General features: G+C 44.0%; 1 protein-coding gene across 1 annotated transcript in view; it reads right to left on the minus strand.

Moving 5' to 3' along the window:
- Positions 1 to 1,346: 1,346 nt before the first annotated feature.
- Positions 1,347 to 21,579, minus strand: part of LOC123247628 (aryl hydrocarbon receptor-like) — a 64,547-nt gene continuing 44,314 nt past the window's right edge. The window contains exons 5-11 of the mRNA XM_044676575.1: positions 18,781 to 18,904; positions 13,457 to 13,587; positions 9,773 to 9,975; positions 9,375 to 9,484; positions 4,515 to 4,656; positions 2,680 to 4,333; positions 1,347 to 1,736 (exon numbers count right to left, since the gene is read on the minus strand). Of these exons, the coding sequence (XP_044532510.1) occupies positions 1,581 to 1,736; positions 2,680 to 4,333; positions 4,515 to 4,656; positions 9,375 to 9,484; positions 9,773 to 9,975; positions 13,457 to 13,587; positions 18,781 to 18,904 (2,520 nt within the window). The 3' untranslated portion in view covers positions 1,347 to 1,580. The remainder of the gene's footprint in view (positions 1,737 to 2,679; positions 4,334 to 4,514; positions 4,657 to 9,374; positions 9,485 to 9,772; positions 9,976 to 13,456; positions 13,588 to 18,780; positions 18,905 to 21,579) is intronic.

The following is a 21,579-nucleotide window of genomic DNA, read 5'->3' on the forward strand; positions in this document are numbered from 1 at the left end:
GGGTTCCATTACCTGCAAAGTGAACCCCTCCCAAAGTGTGAAACGAGTATACAATGGGATGAGAGGATTGTTGAACCCAGGGCTGGATTTCATGTCATCTTTAACAAATTGGGTATTTTAAGACACTTGTTACCAAAACTCTGAACAGAGTTGATGTGGAATAAGCTGGGCTTCAAGTCAAGAGGACATTGGTTCAAATCCTACCTTTAACATTCTCTGTAGGATACTGAGCAAAACACTTACTTCATCTTTCTAGACCTCAGTTTCCTCAATTGTAAAATGGGGCTAATAAAACTACCTCATTGGGAAGTAGGAAAAGTCTCAAAGTGTTTTTCAAACACCAATAACTATAGGAGTATGAATAATTGATATTTTTTAAGCTGAATCGTTTCCAAAGCCCCCTGGAGCTTCCATGCAGGACATTTTAAGCATGAAAAGGCAAATCCATTTTGGGCCTTTATGCAAGTAAGCTTATTTCAGAACAGCATGGGAAAGATTTCATTAGAACAGTATCGGACCCATAGCATAGAGCCATTGCACAGACCCCACAGATACAGTAAAACTCTGATTTCCTCCATTTTAAAGCCAATGAAATCGAATCTACCACATGAGGTAGACTTTAGTAAAAGATTAGCTTAGTACATTCCAGAAGCATCTCACAGGGAGAGTTTGTTACTCCCACCCCCTTGCTCTAGACTATAATTATACTTCTTCAGTCAAACAGTGCCTTAAGCTACATTGACCAAAAAACTGGAAGTTTATACCTCAAACAGAAATCCACTTACTCAACTTGAGATATCATCTTAACTGGAAAGAGACGTCAATAACCTGAGCCTCAATATTTCATGGGATCTGTGGGACCTCAGAGGCTATCTGGCCCAACCTAGCTGTTTTTTCTTTTTCTTTTTCTTTTTTTGCTTGTGTGTACTTTTTTTAAAATGTGATCACCATCAATAGAAAGAATATGAGTATTGAAGTCAATGTCTCTGAGTTCAAATTCAGTTATGCTACTCACTAATTGTGTAAATCTCTGGCAAGTCACCAACAACTCTAAATTGATAAATATTGCCTTTCTATTCCTCAGTTTCTCTGTCTATAAAATGGTAGGGTTAGACTAGATAAGCTCTAAGGTCCATTCTTGCTCTAAATTATATACTTTCTAGGTAAGAACGTGGAAATATTAAATAGAAGGATCCTGAAGTTCTGAGTCCTTGAATGTAAAGGTTTTTAAGAAACTCTAAGAGGACCATGTGAATCCAATTCCAGGTTGATGAAGAACAGAGATAAGTCTAGGGATAGGTCACATTCACAACTCATCTCCATTCCAGCAGGTGGCATATGAAATGTGTAGAACCTTATAGTGAAGATGGAATACTTGCTTCATTTTCACTTCCTAGTCTACACATTCCCAAGTGATTCCATGAGAGCTTCATGGCTGATGTTGAGGGCATGAAGGGAGAAGAGAGGAGGAGAAAGAATGATGCATACCATTGTTTTTTTTCTTAACTTAAATATTGACTTATTCTACCATGTGATTTTGAGATGCTCATGGTTTTTTTTTTTCAATTTGAATCTTTGATTCAAAAATAAAAGTCACCATTGGATGAAGATGATGAATGAGGAAATACTTTGGGGCAAGAGTGTTTCTTTCTGGTTGCAGTAGGCTGTCCACTAGGCAGGAGGAAGTCTCCCCAGGATTCTCCAGGTCTGTTGGTCAATCCATACATATTTCCTGCCTGGAAAAGGGAAAATGAAGGCACCATTTAGTTATGTCCAAGGGGTGAATTATGGGAGGGGAGGACACAGAGAAATTCTAAGATGAGCACCTGGATTCTACAAGGGTTAGTTGGTAGCTGTGTCTTTGAAGAGAGTAACCACTTTGACAGAAATTAAAGAATTAAAGTATTGAAGAATGGAAAATTCTCCACAAGGACTTGCCAGACTAATTAGGCAATGGATAGTAAGTCAGTGTCTCTTGGCCCCATTCCATTTGCACAGTTCTATTTCCTTACTAGAGCTGCTCCAGTTGTGTGAATCAAATACCCTCTTTCTCCATAAATTGTTATGTAACATAGACCAGTACCCTGTCTTGCCCATCGAAGCTGCTCTATAAATATTTGCTGAGTGAATTAGTGGACTGAGTGACACAGATGACTTACCAGGATCCAAAGCACTGTGGTGTATGGTATTACAAGTATGTCTCTAAAGAAGGGCCAAGGACTGAGGGACAGCAGTTTCTATAAGGATTAACAGCATGACATGGCAAACAAGAAGAGTAGTTTGGCTATGATAAGAGGGTCATATCAATCTGTTCTAGTCATACAACACATAGAACGGAGTGTCCCATTCTAGGTGACACAGTGCAGGGAGGATGGTGATAAGCTAAATAGTATCCAATGGAAGGCAAAAAGGATGGTATGGGGTCTTGAGTTCATATCTATCCTGTTGATTATTGTAACATACAGAGCAACATATGCTGTGTATTATATGCACTGATGTAGCATTGTACCTGTGCTTGTAATTAGCTACAAACCTAACTGAGAAAGACCAATCCACCTGTACAAAGATGATCCACGAACACACCATAATTTCAACTAAACTAATAATAGTCGATAAGAGTTCTACTTTTTCAGCTACATGCTAGGTTAACTGCCATGCCCAGGTGCATTAAAAACTCACCAATATCTCTTGGCACCCATCTCCATTAATAAAATGATCAGAAGCAGAATTCTGAAATGGAAACTTGACCTCTGAAGAAATGGATGCAGAAGGTTTTAAAGGGGTAGGGTAACATGTGCAAGGTGGCAAGAATCTTTGCCCAGGCACCATCTCAGCTCCAGTTCCATGACTACTGCCAATGTCCATGTAATCTAATATTTTCTGATTGACCTGGGCCTGGGACATGTTAGAATCTCGTTGAGTATTTCTTGAGTAGACCTGTGAACCAGGATTATTCCCCACTTGGCTCAGAAGCTTTGTTTTAGTTGAGTGCTGAATCCTGGAGGCACGGTCTGGCCATGGGTTGCCACCTAGAATTTGTTGATTGGGTGAATCGCAGCTCTGGACACTATTCATGAGTAAGCTCTGGTCAGTGGTAGGTTGTAGGAGGGTCCCTGATTCTGAGGGTTCCTGGCCATGAAGCTGCTGTGTTTGAACATAAAGCTCGTTTGGGAGTTGATGCTGAAATAGGAGCTGGTGATCTCCATGTTGTGATCGTGAATGATTCTCCAACCGCTGCCTGCTTTGTCTGGGCTGGCAGGAATTCTCTAAAGAATGACGGGAGAAGGATGGGCTCAGAAGGCCTGAACTGTTGGGTGGTGGCCACTGTATACATTGCTGTTGGACATCTGCAGGTGACTGTGAGAAATGAGTAGACAGATTCTGAGATGTTACTGATAACGGCCTCCATGGATCTCCTCTGTTCTGATTCCGCATCTCATTTGTCACATGCTGGGATGGGCTAGACTCCCAAGGAAGGTGACTCAGATGCTTCTGGCTTACATCATGGTGATGCATTGTCTTTGGAAGGCACAATATTTGGGCTAGCTGATTGGATTGGGGTTCTTGGGATAAATGAAGTGGATACTGATGTGCCATATGAGAATTGTTGACTTCAGAGTCTTGGCTTAGGTCAGATAAAGAGTGAGCTTTCAAGGAAGTCTGGGAATCCCCAACTTGTTCATCCTCATGTTTGCTCAAGAGGGAATCATGAACATGGGACAAGATCTCTCTGTTTGCTAAGATATCATTAAGAGATGGACTAGAGCCTGGATTCTCTCCCCCCCTCACCCTCCACTCATCAAGCAAAAGTAGCTCCAGCTCCTCAGCATTAAGCCCCAGGTTTTCCAGGGCACTTAAGAGCTCATTGTTGGAGCAATTCTCATCACAATCAAGAGAGAGGGAATCAAGGGTAGCTAGAAGGGCAGTTCCTTGACTCAAATCAAGTAGTTCCTTATGCTGAACCTCAGAAGAAATCACCTTTGAAGATCCCTCCAGGTTGTCTCCTGCTACCCTATTCACTAAGGGCTCTTTAATCTGGCTGAAAATGCCACTGCTGAAGCTAGTTTCTGGAGTCACTGTTGCATGTGACACATTGATGGCCACATCCTGTCGCATCATGGCACCAAGAAGTGAATTAGGAGCTGGGAGATCTATCTGGCTCCTTTCTCCTTTAGTAGCTTTTTTGAATTTAGGAATTTTGCCTTGAGTTAGGAAAGGATCAGGAAAACCAGGATCTGGGTGGGTGGCTTGGTAGAGAAGTGCTTCCCCAGTAGCAAAGGTAAAAGGATGGTGGAGAGATCTTTTCTGAAGGTGTTCTCCTCCTTCTTCATCCCTGCAGAGAAATACCAATGTTTTAAGAAATGCAATACAAAGAAAATGTCCTCTCCTAGAGTCCCTTCTTGGTATGAAGAGAGTAGATGAAGGTGGATGATCAATCCTGACTCACCTTCACCTCTCAGCTGCTTGGGCATCTGAGAAGGAAATGCGCACCTGCAAGGGAAGTGTATACTCACACAAGAGGCCTTTGGGTGGCAATGATGTAATCAGGTTTGCCATTTCGGTAGACAAGTCTGGCATTAGACTGAACCCAACGCCAACGGTTTTCTTTGGTCAGAAGACGAAACACTGTCAAGCCACTTTCCCCCGTTCTCATCACTAGGAAACATGTGAATGGGTTAAAATTAATAAGAATATGTGACATGTCTTTAACAAACCAAAGTTCACAAAGCACTTTCCAGATCTTATTGGATTCCAATGGCAACCACGAGTATTATTCTTCCCTTTTTACACATGAGGAAATGGTCTTAGAGAAAGATTGACTCATAGTTGGACTTAAGTGTTATAATCAGAATCTGAAGCCAGGTTCTCTTGACTTCAAGTAAAGCATACCACATTACCTCTTGAGGCTTTAATAATGTTATTTCATCTCACTTAAGGTTCCCACATCTAGAACTAGAAGGAACTTTAGGGATCAGTTAGTCAATACCATTCCTTTTCCATATGGGGAAATTGAGGCCAAAGAGATTAAGAGATTTGCCCAAAATCACACAGAGAGTAACTGGCAAAGATATAACTTGAACCCAGTCTTCTGATTCCAAAAAGTCTGTTCTCATTGCTTCAATGAAACATGATTTATTTTTCTCTTTGTATCATCCCTGCCCCTTAGAAAACAGGCAGAATAGAGGCTTAATAAATACCTGTTGACTTACACTGAATTGGTCTTAGTGAACACTTTTGATTGGTTTTCTTTTTTTTTTTAATTGGAAGAAAATCACATGATACTAACATCATTTCACAATTGGGACAGTTAACAGTTATTTGCCCCTAGCAGAATGCAAACTCTTTGAGAGCAGAGACTACTTCATTTTTGTCCTTGTACTCCAGGTGCCTCGCCCAGTGCCTCATTGTTGGGAAAGTTTTTTGTTTGTTTTTTTTCTAACATCCAACTTCAATTTACATCTTAGAAACTTCCACCAGTTGTTCCTAGTTTTGTCTTAGAGGAACAAACACTGTCCATTTGACAGCCCTTCATGTCTTTGAAGACAGCTCTCATGATAAACCCTGAATCTTCTCTAGGATAAACATCTTCATCTTCTGATTCTCACTGGACATCAGTTCACATGATATTGGGGACCACTTTGATTCGCTGGTTGAGAAAGCAGGTTGAGGTAATATTATCCCCATTTTATAGATGCAGAAACTAAGGCTCAAAGAGGTAGAGCAACTTGTCCAACTTGTCCACAGCTGAATTAGTAATTGAGAATCTGGGTATGTAGCTTTCCATCCTTCGATGCTGGACCTTCCAGGTCCAGATGGGACATTGACCCCAGCAGCTCCTTCTGGGGAAGTGACAATTCCCTCCTTCTCCTGCACTTACTAAGCAGCAGCAGAATGTTCAAAACTCTATAGGCCCATCCTGTCCCTCTCTGTGATCATGAAAGAGAATGAACAATCAGACAATCTTGGATCTAGAGCTGGGAAAAACTTCAGAGTACAAACTGAACCCAGACCCATTCTATAGAGGAGAAGACTAAGGCCCAGAAAAAGGTTGAGCTTGCCCAAGTTCATATCAGTCCCAGAATGTGGCAAGGAAGTTCTTTGGAGTAGTAAAAGGTTTAATTTGGTGTTAGAGGATGAGAGTTCGAATCCAGAATTGGCTACATACAGCATGTATGACCTCTCTCTAGGCATCAATTTCTTCCTCCAAAAAATAAACCATTTCTAACTCTCTGATTCTCCAGTCTCCATGAGTGCTGGTTACATGGATGAGTCAAATAAACATAACTTTCCATTTATTTTTATAAAGAAACATACAACTAAGGTGACTTCCAAGTCTAAAATTTGGTACTTTTAGGCCAAATCAATGGCATCAACTTACACAGAGTAAGAGTGTGTAAGCCTTCATCATCCTCCCCACACACACACACACCAGCACACACACTCTCATTTTACTCCCCTGAAGCTCATCCAGCTTCAGAAGAGTCGGCATTCTCCATGCCCCACCTCCAGCAGCACCCATCGAGGCTGACATGGTAGGACGGGAGGTCATCACTTGTGGGCTCCCTGCGGGCATCCTGGGGACAACTCCAGAAGCAGGCCGGTCAGCAAAGCCCGCATGCACCCTCCTTAGCCTGTTCTGCTCTGCTGTTGAGTTCTCTGACCCGGTCTCTATACTAGACCGTAGGCTGTATACTTTTTATTACTGCTCTTATCATCTTGTAGAATACAGAAAAACCTCCCTCATTGTTGGGACTTGGGTGCGGGCATGGGCTAGAGGAAGAATTGGGGAACGTTTTAGAATAGAAGAAGTCAATATAATTTTGTGGCTTTTAGGCTAAGAGAGTGACCAGAGCCAGTGTGAAGAGGTGACGAGCATCCATTTTGATTCAGAAGACATGAGTTCCAGTCCTAACACTTCTTACTTACTACCTGTTAAATTTGGGGCAAGTCTTGTCCACTACCTGGTCTCCTCATATTTAAAATGAGAGGATTAGACCAGATAACCCCTGAATTCCTTGGATCTAGGGCACGAGGCTAACAGTGACACTCTCCCGGGATCCATAAGAATCATAATTAGATTGCCATTTTAGACTGTTCGCTCCATGAGGGCAAGGTCTGTCTTTCTTTTTATTCATTGCATTCCTGGTGCTTATCTTAACCATTAGCACATTACCTCTTCTGGGACACAAGCTCAGCCTTGAAATCATTGGCAACTACAGAGCTCCCCGCCCTTTCCCCCCAACCCATCAGGAACCAAACATTTATCAAGCACCTACTAGGTGCTAAGCCCTGGAGATAGGAAGAAAGGCAAAAGACAGTCCCAGCTCTTGAGGGGCTCCCAGTCCAAGGTCGGGGTGGGGGGAGAAACAAGTAAATAAAAAGGCCACAGAAAGTACCAAGAGAAGAAGTAACCCCAGAAAAAGATTTGTGTAGCAGGCGGGATGGAACTGAGCCTTAATGGAAGCCAAGATTCTAGGAAATGGAGGTGAGGAGAGAGAACATTAGGAATGGCTGATGCAAAGGCAGAGATGGAGATAAAGCATCCCAGGTGTTGAGCATTCTGCCTGAATCATAGAGTGCATGGATAGAATCAAAGGGTAAGACAGGGAGGGCCAAGGTCAAGGAGAGCTTTAAATACCAACCAGAGGACATTATATTGGATCTTAGAATTATTAGGGAGCCATTGGAATCTATTATGGTCAGACCCAGAAATCACTTTGGTCTTCTTGCCTCAGGTTTCTTCTGTCTCTAATCCTTCCTCCACCCAGTTACCAATTAAGAGGCTATTTCAGTAGTCACGACAGAGGGGATAAGGACTTGGGTGGTGACTGTGGGACTAGAGAGAAGAAGACATCCACAAGAGATGTTGCAAAGACACAAATGACAACATTCCATAATGGACTGGATACATGGCTGAGGGACAGTGAAGATGACATCAACTTTGGAGGACCTGGGAGGACAGCAATGCCCTCTACAGTAAGGGGGAAGTTTGGAAGTGGGGAGGACCTGGGCATGGGGAGCAGTAAGTTCTGTTTTGGACATGGTGAGTTTAAGGTGCCTATGGGTCATTCACTCTGAAGTGCCCAAGAATTAGAGGTCAAGACTCAAGCTTAGGAATGAAGATAGACTTGGAAGTCGAGTGCATTGAGAGACAATTAAGCCCAGAGATAAGAATGGATCATTGAGTGAGAGACTGTAGAGGTAAAGAAGAAGAGCTCAGAACCAGTTCATCCTGGTCCCAGAAGTTATGCAGCCACCAAGGTAATGGAAGCAGAATGTTTGTCTAACAAAATCTACCTGCCCTCTACCCTGATGGAATGGGCTCTCCTGGGAATGGATGGTTGGACCAACAGACCCAGGAGAAACCAATGGAATCTGAAGAGATTTTGATTCAGTATTAGGATGAACTTCCCCATACTTAAAATTCTTCCAGTGTGGAAGGTGTGTGTTCTCCCTCACCAGAGAGAGAGTTCTGAAGCTCATTATCCGGAATGTTGTGGAGTGGGTTCTTGCTCAGATCTAGGTGAACCTGAGAAGGAGAATTCATCTCATCCCTGGATGAAATGCCCCTGGGTCCTTTTCAGCTCTGAAACTCTCCACTTTGGTGACAATATTCTAAAACATTAAAGTCTTGTGATTTAAGCCATTTGTGAATTCCCTCCAATGAAGAAAATCTAGAAACTATAGCCTATCCAGGCCTTCCCACCCCATGCACACTCTCAGCTTCATTCTCCCAAAAGGCACTGTGAAGGAATGCCTCTCTGAAAAGAGAGTGAATTCGCTGCCAATGGAATCAGGACCAATATTTACCAAAGGTGTAGGCAATGCCAAAGAACAATGAGGAACCACTCTCAGAGCCGCTGTCTGCCTGCCAGATGGCTCATACCCCCGGCACAGTGGTAAACTGATGACTGTGGTTGCCTTAGTTCCTCATCTGTAAAGTGAGCTGAAGAAGGAAATGGCAAACTACTCCAGTAGCTTTGGGGCAGATGCTGGGGCATCATAGTGCATAGAGCACCTGGCCTGGAGTCAAGCTGACTCCTTTCCCTGAGTTCAAATCCAGCGTCAGACACTTTCTAGCCATGTGACCTTGTGCAAGTCGCTTTGCCCTGTTTGCCTGAGTTTCCTCATCTGTAAAATGACCCAAGGAAGGAAATGGCAAACGATGCCAGTGTCTTTGACAAAAGCCAAATGGGATCACAAAGAGTCAGATGGGACGGAAATGACAAAAACAACAACAGAGGCAGACCGTCTCTGACTATAACAGGAATTATTTGCATTTTAGAATATGGTGAACCAATAGAGTTGTGCTTTAGCCACATGGAGTGTCCAGGGGCAGTGTGGGGCCGTGTGGGGCCGTGGGCAAATCTTACTTCGAAGGTGGTTCTCGGCACAGTAGAGCATATCAGCCACGTGGACAAACTGATAGCCAGTCCCTCGCATGCGCAGTTCGGCTTCCGTGTATCCCAGCACAAGCTTCCCTCTGGGAAAAACAAAGCACAAACCAACATCACTGTCTTCTCCAATCAAGGCTCCCAAAGAAAACACTTCCCTCTTTACAAAGGGGGGCTCTAGGCATTCCCAGTTTGCAGAAGGGATGGAGAGAGGCCACCGGCGGAGCCCTCCTCGCCCTGGAAGCCTCTCCCTTCCAGCTTGGCCGGGCCAGCCCGAGCCCAGGCCGTTCTAGGTCAGCCCTCAGACCCGCAGGAGCCCGCCAGGGCGAGTCGCCAGAGGAGGGAGCTCCTCCCAGCCTGCCCCCCCCCGTTCTTACTTGGCATCACAGGCCACCGGGGTGAAATCCAGCTTGTGCTTGGTCCGGAAGGTCAGTGTTTTGGTTCTGATCTCCAGAATGGATGGAGGTTGCAGCGGAGTGGAGATGGCAAAGAGTGCCAGCTGCGGGGGCACCGGAGAGCCATTCTCAGTTTGGTGGTTCTGCCCGTGGAGAGGCTTCAACCTGCCTTGAAGGCTTAAATCCTTTTAAAAAAGAGGCACAGCTTCAATGTGTGTGTATAACATGTAGACACATACGTGTGTGGGTGTCTCTAGATACATGTGTGTATAGATTAGCCTTCTCGGTCATGCATTACGTAATGCCTTGCCTATTACGTCTTATTATTATGCCATCTGATCTATGATCTTGGTCGCGACACCATGTGATATAGCCTGGCAAAGCATCGCATCGCATCATAGACTAGAAGAGAGGATAGAATGTACATAGCATAGACCGACATCCCTCTGATCTGCCGCTGAAACGATCGCCCCAGTTGCTCGTTTCTTCTCATCCGTTTGGTTCTCGTCCGCTTTCTCCGTTCTGCTCACGGTCACATCACACGCGACACGAGTGGCCGTGGGGATCCCTGGGGAGGGGACAGGCTGCTGACCGAGCCTCAGCCCCCGGGCAGAAGAAGGAGCAGAGCTGCACGAGATCTCCCCGGGACACCTCTGGCTCCCCCCCAGAAGCGCCAGACTCGGACGATGGGCAGCCAACAGGACCCAACGGCTGAGTGTGGCCAGAAGCAGATGAAAACGATGAAACTGAGAAATGTTTCACAAAATCAATCCGAGGGCAACACGGTACAGACAGGCTCTAAGTCAGTGCGTAGCCCACGAGCCCTCCGCTTTAGAGAACTGATCTTTCCCCGGATGATGTATTAATACTCTTGGACAATTCATTCAGCCGTACCCCGTTTGTTACAATTAGCTCGATTCTTAGCCTGGCGGCAATTTAGTCTTCTCTTCTGTTGTTTGGGGAGTTTATATCACGCAAAAGCGTCATATTATCACAATAGCTCAGAATCCTCAGGATTGTCGTTGCTGCTTTTTAAACCTTTACTTTCTGTCTTAGAAGCAATACTAAGTATTGATTCTAAAGCGGAGGAGTGGCAAGGATTAGGCCATTGGAGTTAAGTGACTGACCCAGGGTCACACAGCTAGAAAGTGTTTGAAACCAAATTTGACCCCAGGATCTCCCGACTCCAGGGTTGGCTCTCAAACCACTGGGCTACCCAGCTGCCCCTAAGAAAATTCTTAACATTCAGGTAGAGGCTTGTCTCTGGCTTCATTTAAATTTCTGTTTATCTCTAGCCAGCTCCTGAGCTCTTTATGTTATAGTCGTATAAACAGCTTACATTGCCCCAGTGGATGCCAGGCTCCAATGTCTCTTTTTCCCACGTTTTCACTTAAAATGTTCCTTTTCATCATGAACTCAACAATCACCAATGAGTTTCCTAATCTACAAAGAAGATTACACATAGGGAACTCTTCACTGACCTAGAGTTTCTTTATTTTTAAGAGTATTTTACATTTTCAAAGGCAGTAACAAAGCTGTCCTGCTTAAGATCCACTTTACAGATGCCGCCATGTATTGTCAGCAGTCTCAGGTGGGAATCCAAGCATCGATGCCCTACAAGACACCAAGAAATCTTCTCTTTTTTGAATTAATTTTTTTCAGCTACATGTAGAAACAATTTGGACAACTGTTTTCTGACATTTTAGGATCCAGATTGTTTCCCTCCCCCTCCCAGGGCAATGTCTAATCTGCTATGGGTGATATGCAATAAATATTTCAAGAAGTCCTCTTAGCTAAGCTCTAAGAACTCCAGATTAAACCCAGGAAGCTTTGCCTTTGTTCTTCCCCTCACGTTTTCCAATGCATCTCCTTTCCAAGTGGCCAAATGTTTCCTGAGCAATATAAACAAAAATTCGATTTGACAGATGACATTGAGGCAGGGTAATACATTGGAAAAGAGTTCCGGATTTTAAGCACAAAGGGCTGGGTTTAAGCCTTACCTCCTTTGGTTATTGCCTCAGTGACCTTAGACAAGTTCCTTAACCACTCCGAGTCCCATTTTCTCCAACTATCCAATGAGACTGCTAGATGGTTTAATGCAGTGATTCCCAAAGTGGGTGCCACTGCCCCCTGGTGGGTGCTGCAGCAATCCAGGGAGGCGGTGATGGCCACAGGTGCATTTATCTTTCCTCTTAATTGCAATTAAAATTTTTAAAAATTTAATTTCCAGGGGGCTAAGGAATATTTTTTCTGGAAAGGGGGCAGTAGGCCAAAAAAAGTTTGGGAACCACTGGTTTAATGGATACAGTGTGGGACTAAAGACTCAAGAAGATCAGAATTCAAATCCTACCTCAGACACTTACTAGCTATGTGGCCCTAGGCAGATCATCTAATCTTTCTCAGCTTTAGTTTTCTCATCTATTTAGTAAGGATAATAAAGCCTCTACTTCCAAGAATTGTTGCTAGGATCAAATGAGGTAGCATATGTACAGTGTTTTGCCATCATTAAAGCATTAAATAAATATTATTAGAGCTTTTAAGGTCCCTTCTTGTCCTTTGACCATAAATCCTTTCCCCATCTAGGCCTCTCGTTCCTGCTCTGCAAAATGAGGAGATACAACTAACTGATCTCTAAGATCTCTTCTAGTCCTTTGGTACTCTACCGTGGTTATGAGAGCACAGATGATTTCATATCATTCAGGAACCAAAGGAAAATGTCATTTTGGGGGGGGAGGAGCGCAGCTACCAAGCCAAGCTAGGAAGAGTGGGGCCCAAATGCCTTTGCTCATCACATCAAGATTCTCTTTCCTAGAACTGTGGGAGTAGAAACACAGAAGAAAAATAACTGCTTGAACACATGGGCTGATGGGGATATTATTGGGGATGTAGACACTAAACGAAAACTCTAGTCCAACTATCAATAATTTGGAATTAAATCTTAATCAATAATATAGGTAACAACGCAGTGGAATTGTGCATCAGCTAAGGGGGGAAAGGGGGTGGGGGAGAGGGAAATGTAACTATGGGAAATTTTCAAAATATTCAAAATAAAAAATATTTTATTGAAAAAAAAGATTCTCTTCCATTCTGTTCCATTTGCATCACTCTTTAAGATGAATGCATTCTTTTTTTTTTAAACCCTTAACTTCTGTGTATTTTCTCATAGGTGGAAGAGTGGTAAGGGTGGGCCATGGGGGTCAAGTGACTTGCCCAGGGTCACACAGCTGGGAAATGTCTGAGGCCGGATTTGAACCCAGGACCTCCCGTCTCTAGGCCTGACTCTCAATCCACTGAGCTACCCAGCTGCCCCAAGATGAATGCATTCTTAAATATTAATAATATGGAAATAGGTCTTGATCAACAATACATGTAAAACCAGTAGAATTGCTCATTGGCTATGGGAGGGGAGTGGGAGGAGCGGAGGGAAAGAACATGAATCATGGAACCATGGAAAAATATTCTAAATTAATCAATTAAATATAAATTTTCAAATCACACACACAAAAAACAGATGAATACTGTAACATGGAAAATGGCAGGGTGGAATTCCTGCAAGATACGGGGTCACTTCCCCCCTGCCATTTTCCATGTTACCCCACATTCTTGATCGAGCCGGCTAGACCGCTGGTCCCATCGATGAGCTGCAAGCCCGTGGCGGTGACTTACCCGGAACCCTGATGAGTTATCAAGCAGGCATCGGAAGCGGCAGACAAAGCTCCGTTCAAGGAGAGCCGAGTTCTCTGGGGGAAGTTCTTCTGGTCTGTCACGGCCAACAGATGGGCTAGAAGTTGTTTCACCTGAACGGCACAGAGACAGGAATGACCATGGAGTCTACCTGGCCATTCACTCCAGTCCTCTGGCTTTATGGCCCAGTGAGGTCTGGAGACTGGCCCAAGGCCACAAAGCTCCTTCTCAGCTCCCACTCCACGTGTAAATTAGGAATGCCCTGCTTGTAGCAGAGGAGAGAATGTAACTGTCTCTGTGAAAAAGAAACGGAATGTGAGTTCACATCACACACACACACACACACACACACACACACACACACACACACACACGATTCTGCCTCTGGAGCACCTCACACGGTGGGTGACCAACCAATCAATCAATCAATCAATCAATCCACAAACATTTGCTAAGCACTTGCTGCATTCCAGGTACTAGGCTAGCTAAGCACAGATTTAGTTCAGTTCTTGGCATCCCAAATTAGGAAATAAGTTGATAAGCTGGAGAGCAGCCCAATGAAGGCCGATCAGGCTGAAAGGCTTTGGGTCTAGACCTTGTTAAGGAATATGTGGGTGAAAAAACATTTATTAAGGACTTATCAGGCCCTGATCTTGCCCTCAACAAGCTGATATTCTGCTGTTGGCAATGTGGCAGGCGAAGGGGAGATGCCTCTAGCCAATCAATGAACAAGCATTTTTTAAGCAGCTTCTGTGGACCAGCCACCATGCGAGGTACTACAAATACAAGGAATACAAAAGCCAGATCCACCGGCTCTGAACTCAAGGAGCTTACATTGTACTGAGACATGCCCCAACCCAATCGATGAACGAGCTACAGAATTGCCAAGGCAGTGAAGATACAAAACGATTTCCAGATGGGGAGAAGGACCCAAATCATCTAGAGCAGCGATGGGCAAACTTTTTAAAGAGGGGCCAAAGGAAAGGAAACGCTCTTCTGTCAGTCTGTTTCTAAGGCAACTCTTTCCAGGTTTCATTGTATTGTGTCCTCCTCATTGTATTCATCAGATTAGGAATAATGTCGTGTAGCCGGATAGAACATTTCAGGGAGCCGCGTCTGGCCAGCGGGCTGTAGTTTGCCCATCACTGGTTTAGAGGATCGTGAAGGATCCATGTGGGAGGGAGGGTTTGAGGTGAGCCTAATGGAAGCTTAGCAGGCAGAGGTGAGGAGTGAGAGAATTCCAAGTATGGAGAATGGAAGGAAGCTGTGCAAAGGCAGGACTGGAGGAAAATGTGTGAGGAATGACCCAATGAAGAGAACTGGGAGAAGAGAAATGTAAAAGTGCCCTGGAGAGACAGGCTGGGGCCAGACTGGGAAGAGCTTGGCATTTCAAACAGAGGAGAGTCTTTGATCCTGGGGATGGGGGGAGGGAAAAGCTCATTGAGGAAGGGGTGACATGGTCAGGCCAGCCCTTTAGGAAGGTCCCTATGGGAGAATGGAAAGATTAGAAGCAAGCAGTTCATTAAGAAAAAAAAAAGGTTGTTGCCCCAAGATCATAGGTGAGATTTGGCACCTGCGTGGCATCTTCAGTGATCCCAGGTGGCTTGTGGCCACAAGCGTCCATATCAGGAATGTACCGCTCCATCTGCCATTGTGGACAGCCTGGCCTTGGAAGGACGAAAATGGCAAAATCTTTAAAGGGTGATAAATAGGCTGCAGCAGGATAAATCAAACCTGAGGAGCAACCCATCAGGGAAGACAGTTGCCACCAGGAAAGCTTGGTGGTCTGGTCATGAATGAAATACAATAGAGGGACTCACTTGTCTCCAGTTCCACAGAACTCCCGGAAGGAATTCTCCAATGTATTGATGGAGCTCCCTATGAAAGGTCATGGAGCGACATGGACAAGAACTACATTGATGGAAAGAGGTTTCCAGAGGAGTATCCCAGGGAATCTGTCCCAGGTCCCCCGATGAAAACGTTGTTTTTTTTTTTTTTTTAGCAATGACTTGGATGAAGATATATGTCAGATTTGTCAATGACACAAAGCTAAGAGGAATATCTGACACTGAGTGACAGCGTCAGGACTCACAAAGATCTTGACAGGGCAGAGAATTGGACTAAATCTATTAAGATGAATTTTAATATGGATTAATGTAAAATGTTATGCTTGAATTCCACAGATTGAACTTCATAAGTTCAAAGTTGAAGAGATGTGGCTAAAAATTAGTTTGTCTGACAAGATCTGAAGCTTCAGGAAAACTGAAGAAAGAATTTGTACAAATATACTAATGGCAGCTCTTTTTTTTTTTTAATTGTAATTTAATTTTAATTGTAAGGGAATGTCCACCTATTAGGGAATGGCTAAACAAAGTATGGCATGTGAAAGCAATGGAATATTATCATGCCTTCAGATACGATGAAGTGGACAATTTTTGAGCAAACTAGAAGACCACTCTGAACCAGGAGAAAATGTCTGATGCTCGTGACATGATACAGACAGATCTTTAAGCAAAGCCTAGATGATCTCATCTTGCTGTTTTGTTGAGTACAAATTCCTTAAGGGCAAACACTATCTTTTTTGTTTCCTCCTGTTCATATCCCCAAAACTTAGAGCCATGCCTAGCACACAATACGAAACTAATAAATCATTATATTTTCTAACCCTTACCTTTTGTCAGCATCAGTTCCAAGGCAGAAGAGAAGAAAAGGCTAGGCAACTGGGGTTAAGTGACTTGCCCAGGGTCACACAGCTAGGAAGTGTCTGAGGCCAGATTTGAACCTGTGAACTTCTTACTCTAGGCCTGGCTTTCTATTCACTAAGTCACACAACTACGCCCATAAACATTTACCCACTTAGGATGGGAAGGAAAATTCTTGTTCAGATAATAATTGGACTAGGTAGTCTCTAGACCCAGGATGTGATCATCTGCATGAGTGAGGGTAGAGCCATACTAGACATACTTGGAGGGATTTAAACAGCACCCACTCTACACACCATACACCGTCATATACACATACTATTTACACCTCAGAGACCAACAAGTAAGGAAGGAATTGGAGCCAGACTGGGGATGTGAACCCCCAAAACAAGAGGGCAGACCAGTTCAAGACAGAAAATCTGGAGCACTGGCTCCCTGGCACTGAAGATTCCCAATAACTCTTGACCTTTTTATTTTATTTGTTTTGCCTTTTTCAATTTTGACTTTGTCCTTTTCAGATATAATCAAAAAGGAGACAAGCAGAAGAGCAGGACTTGCCCAAGAGGCTCCAGGTTCCGGCCAGGGATTTCTACCAGACTGACATCCCCACCATTTCTGTATCAGCCCATAACATTTCCATTTTGACTTTTCTCTTGGGAGACTAAAGGATATCCCTAGAATATCAAAGCTAAGAGGAGTTCCAAGATGTTTTCATCTGGTACCTTATTATTCATTAGACAAAGAGACAAAGACTGGGGCTAAAAACACACATGTGTGCATGCACACACAAACACACACACACACACACACACACACACACACACACACACACACACCCTGATACCTCCCCAATAAGCCTCTGCCTCCTTCCATAGGCTTAGCTCTGTGTCACAACACTGGTGAGAGTAATTGGAGGAAATGGCAGTCACCCATGTGAGTAACAAATGTCGAACATATTTTTAACTGGGCTTCCAGCTTCTCCCTTCCCAAATCTAGCCTGCCCACAAGTGCCAAAATGGTTCTTCTAATGCATAAGTCTGTTCAAGGCTCTGGAGCCATCAGTGGGTCCCCATTATTTCTAGCATAAACTACAAATGCCTCGGGTTGGCATGGAAAGTCTCCACAAGCTTGCTCCAACCTGTCTTTGCAGGCTTATTACACATAGCTCGTGTTCATGCACACTCTACATTCCAGCAGATCTGGACCATTTTAAGGTTTCTAACCTTATTATCTGATCTTCCAGCTCTCTATCTTTTAACACACTATTCCCCTGGGCCAGCAATATTTTTCTTCCTTCTACCCTCACCACCTGCTATCAAGGCTTAACTTCTGCCTCCTCCTCTAGGAAGTCTTCCCTGATGTCATAGTTGTTGGTGCTCTCCCTCCTTCCCAAACTACCATGTAAATAGTTATCCATTGGTGTCTTGTGTTTCAAAGGCAGGATGTGGTGAGCTCCTTAAAGGCAGAGACTGATTTCCATTTTTCTCTGAGTCCTTGTAGTGGGCTTTTAGTAAATGCTTGTTGGATTGGATAGTATCATTGATTTCACCAGCAAATCATCATTTTATCTAAGTGGGCATAAAACCAACAGGGCTCTAAAGACGAGTGTTCCCTAAGAGAGGGAGGTTCATCCTTCTAGAGGAGTGGAAAGAACTCAAGCCCTGGAGTCAGGTGGCCTAAGATTTGCCATTAAACAGAGCAGTAACCCTTAGCCGAGTCATTTCCATTTTACCATCTGTAGATGGGTTAACTCCCCAGAGAGTACATGAGAGGAAAAGGGGGATGAGAGTCCTAGCAGGAAGAAAAGGCATGGAGAAGCTCACTGTATGACAAGACCATCGATTCAGAGTTGTAAGAGATGGCAGAGGTCATCTAGTCCAACGTCTTCCCTTTTAGTTTTTACCAATGAAGAAATTGAAGTCCATGATAGTGAAATGGCATGCCCAACATCACCCAGAACTTAGAGATGAACCAGGGCCCGAACCCAGGGCTCTTCCCAATACCACAAGGCCTCCTCCTCTGGGATCTGCCCCACTGGAGAGCCTGCCAACATTAATAAGATCCACTGGGAAACTGAAGTTAGCAGAGATGAGAACATTCCACTCACTGGACCGTTGTGGAAAGAAAATGAGAGAAGGTAGGCAAAGAGCTTGGCAGACCTTACAGCAGATCATCTATAGGCTACAATGACTGGACTTCTTTTTCAATGGTCCTTTAAGAAACACTTTCAACCAGTGGCAGGAACAGTCAGTGTCTGGGATGGTCAGTAGACATTTATTAAGCACCTACAGTGGACCAAGCACCAAGTTAAGCCCTGAGGATATAAGAAAGACAAAAGCCAGTCCCCAACCCCAAAGAGCTCACAGTCTAATGAGGAGACAACATGTAAATACTCAGATCCAAATAAGATATAAATGGAATAGATTTGCTGGTAATCTGAAAGGGAAGGCATGAAAGGAGAAAACTGGACTAAATGACCCACGAAGTCCCTTCCAGCTCTGGATATAATTGTCTGAGAGGGCCTCCAAGATCCCAACCCAATAGACAATAAAGCTCCAAAGCAAACAGCGTGCCCCAGCTTAGGGCAGATGTTCTGGTACCTACCCAAGCAGGCCTGATCGCTTTCAGGTTTGGGAGTTGATGTTAGCCTCCAGCGAAGATTGCGCCTGAATTCGGGTTGGTCTTCTGTGTGGATCAGTTCAAAGACACTCTGATGTAAAACATCTGTCTGGCAAGGAAAACAGATTCCACAGTGGGGTCAGATTGTCTCCATCAAGTCTGGAGGAAGTCAGTAGGATGAGTGGGTTGACAGTCATTCATTTGTTGAATTCCCGCATGCCCTCCCAAGCCCCTCAAAATAACCCTCACCCCAATCTCACAGACAAAGAGTGATCTGGAGGTGGCTAAATGTCCGTATATTTCAGGGAGAATACCCTGAGAAAGCTCTGCCCCAAGCACCCAGAAATATGGCTGCCATTCAGTTGTCCTTGCCAATCTGTCCTGGACTGTCCCTCCATGGGGAGTGTGGAAGGAGTGAGCTTGACAATTGTCCAATAGAACAATAGGAGATCTCAGTCCCCAACTGGTCCAGGTGTCTGGCCAACAGGCTTTGCTTGAAATAGGCAGGGTGGGTGGGGGAGGGCCTCACATTCCTTTCAGCTTTCCTACCTACTTCCATGGGATGGAGAATCATAAGCTCCTAAAGCTTATGTTGGAGCTTCTGGCTTCTGAAATGTAAATAGGGTCTGAGATGCCCACGGGCCATCTTGCAGACAGTTAGCCAGAATTCACAAACCATCCCCAAGTCTTTGATCTTTTTGATTTTTATTCTTTTATTAAAAAAGAGGGGAAAGCCCTCATTGGGAGGGATCATCTGTGGCCAGCTGGACATTTGAGCAGCTGTGTGATGAGAATGCTGCATGGCATGTTCTAATTCTGAGGGATTATTTGGAGGCAGCTCAATGTGGAGGAAAGCTTTGTAAACACGTCAAAAGAGGACACATAATTCAACTCAGTTGCCTTCAGTAATGAAGAGGAGTTAAGGGAGGTCAACTTCAAATGGCAGAGATCAACCAGCCCCCATCTGAGGACACAAAGCACACTTTGAAGAGTTTCAGAGTACATTAAAAAAAGAATTTCAGACTTAAAACACACACATACACACTCCACTTACTCACTCCCTCATTCCCTCTCTCTGACGTCGGCTTTGGAGGTCTGTCCATTCACCCATGAAAGGATCAAAATGAGGAAAGATTTTATTTCTTCTGTATGAAAATACAAGGCCTTTGTTGTGCATTTTTTTCAGTATAAATCTGGCCATTTTCAGGAGAGTGGAATTCAAACTCAAAAGCTCCAGGCGTGGACTCAGGAAGCTCTGGGTGTGAGTCTCACCTCAGCCACTTGCTAGCTATGTAATCATGGGCCAGGCACTTAGTCTTCTGTGCCTCAGTTTCTCTGTTTATAAAATGGAAATAAAATCCCTATAGTACCTATCCCTATAGGGTTGTGGTCAAGGCAAAAAGAGAGATAAACACAGGCTCTTATTTGTGTCTTCCATGAAAGCGATCCTGGGAGACTTGGACAAGCTAATGAGATGGTCAGAAACAATGGTTAACATCATCTTCTCTTGGAAGTATTCTTTCATTCAGCAAAGTCTTATTAAGCCCCTACTGAGTTCAAAGCATGGGACAAGGTGCTAGACATGCAGAGATAAACATGATCTGCCCTAGGAGGGTCTGGGAGAGAGGGGGCAGTGGGTCGTGGGCAGATGGGACACGTATGCACATAACATTCTAACCTCTGAAACCCATCCTTAGCACAGCTACTGGAATAATATCCCTAAAGGCTCGATCGGAGCACCCGATGCCTCGTCGAGAAGCTTCTTCATTTAGTCTCTATTGCTACTAGGATACGCTGCAGACTGCTTGGAATGGAAAGTTCTTCACAATCGAATTCCAGATGACTTCTTTAGACTTCCTTCATGTTCATTATCCCTCTTTACAAACTTTGCCAGTAAAACTGACCACCTTTTATTGCCAGAACTCTGCGTCCCACCCCAGCCTCCTCCGTGTCTTTGGACAAATTGTCCTTCACACCTTGAATGCCCTCCTTCTGCCTCTTGGAAATGACCCGGCTTGATTGCTACCTCCTAGTAGAAGTATTTTCTGAACACAAAGACACAATTTTATAAATGCTGCATACTGCTTTGTCAGATGTCTTCCACCTTTTGGGGGGGTATCCTTGCCCCCATTGACTATCTGGTCAAGACTATTGACTCCCTTCTGGAAATACCATTTTAAAATGCATAAAAAATACATTAAAAAGGAAAGCAAAAGGATATCGAGGTGGCTCAGTGGACTGAGAGGCAGGCCCAGAGATGGAAGGTTCTGGGTTCGAATCTGACCTCAGACACTTCCTAGTTATATGATCCTGGGCAAGTTACTTAACCCTCATTTCCTAGCCATTACCTCTCTTCTGCTTTAGAACTACTACACAGTAGTAATTCCAATATGGAAGGTAAGAGTTATTTTTTAAAAAGGAAAGCAAATGTATTATATAATACTTATCACAACATTTTCCCCATCCAAGTTAATAGAACCCCTAAAATCTATCCATGGACCACCAGATTCCAGATTAAGAACTTCTGTTCTGGAAGGATATAAAACTTCTGAAAATCAGATACTACTTCATTTTATTCTTGGTACTCCTAGCACTTAGAATAAGTGGTTAGAGTGATGCTCAATATGTCCTTTTTGAATGATTCATTGATAAAGCACTTCATTGATTCATTGATAAAGGAAGTTTACAAAGTGCTTTGCATTCAGTCTCCCAACCCCTGAGCAAGCCTTTATCTTGCATAATTCTGAAGCAGATCAAACGCTTTAATTAAGCTAAATTCTTAAA

The sequence above is a fragment of the Gracilinanus agilis genome, chromosome 4, assembly GCF_016433145.1.
Source record: "Gracilinanus agilis isolate LMUSP501 chromosome 4, AgileGrace, whole genome shotgun sequence".
Lineage (NCBI taxonomy): Eukaryota > Metazoa > Chordata > Mammalia > Didelphimorphia > Didelphidae > Gracilinanus > Gracilinanus agilis.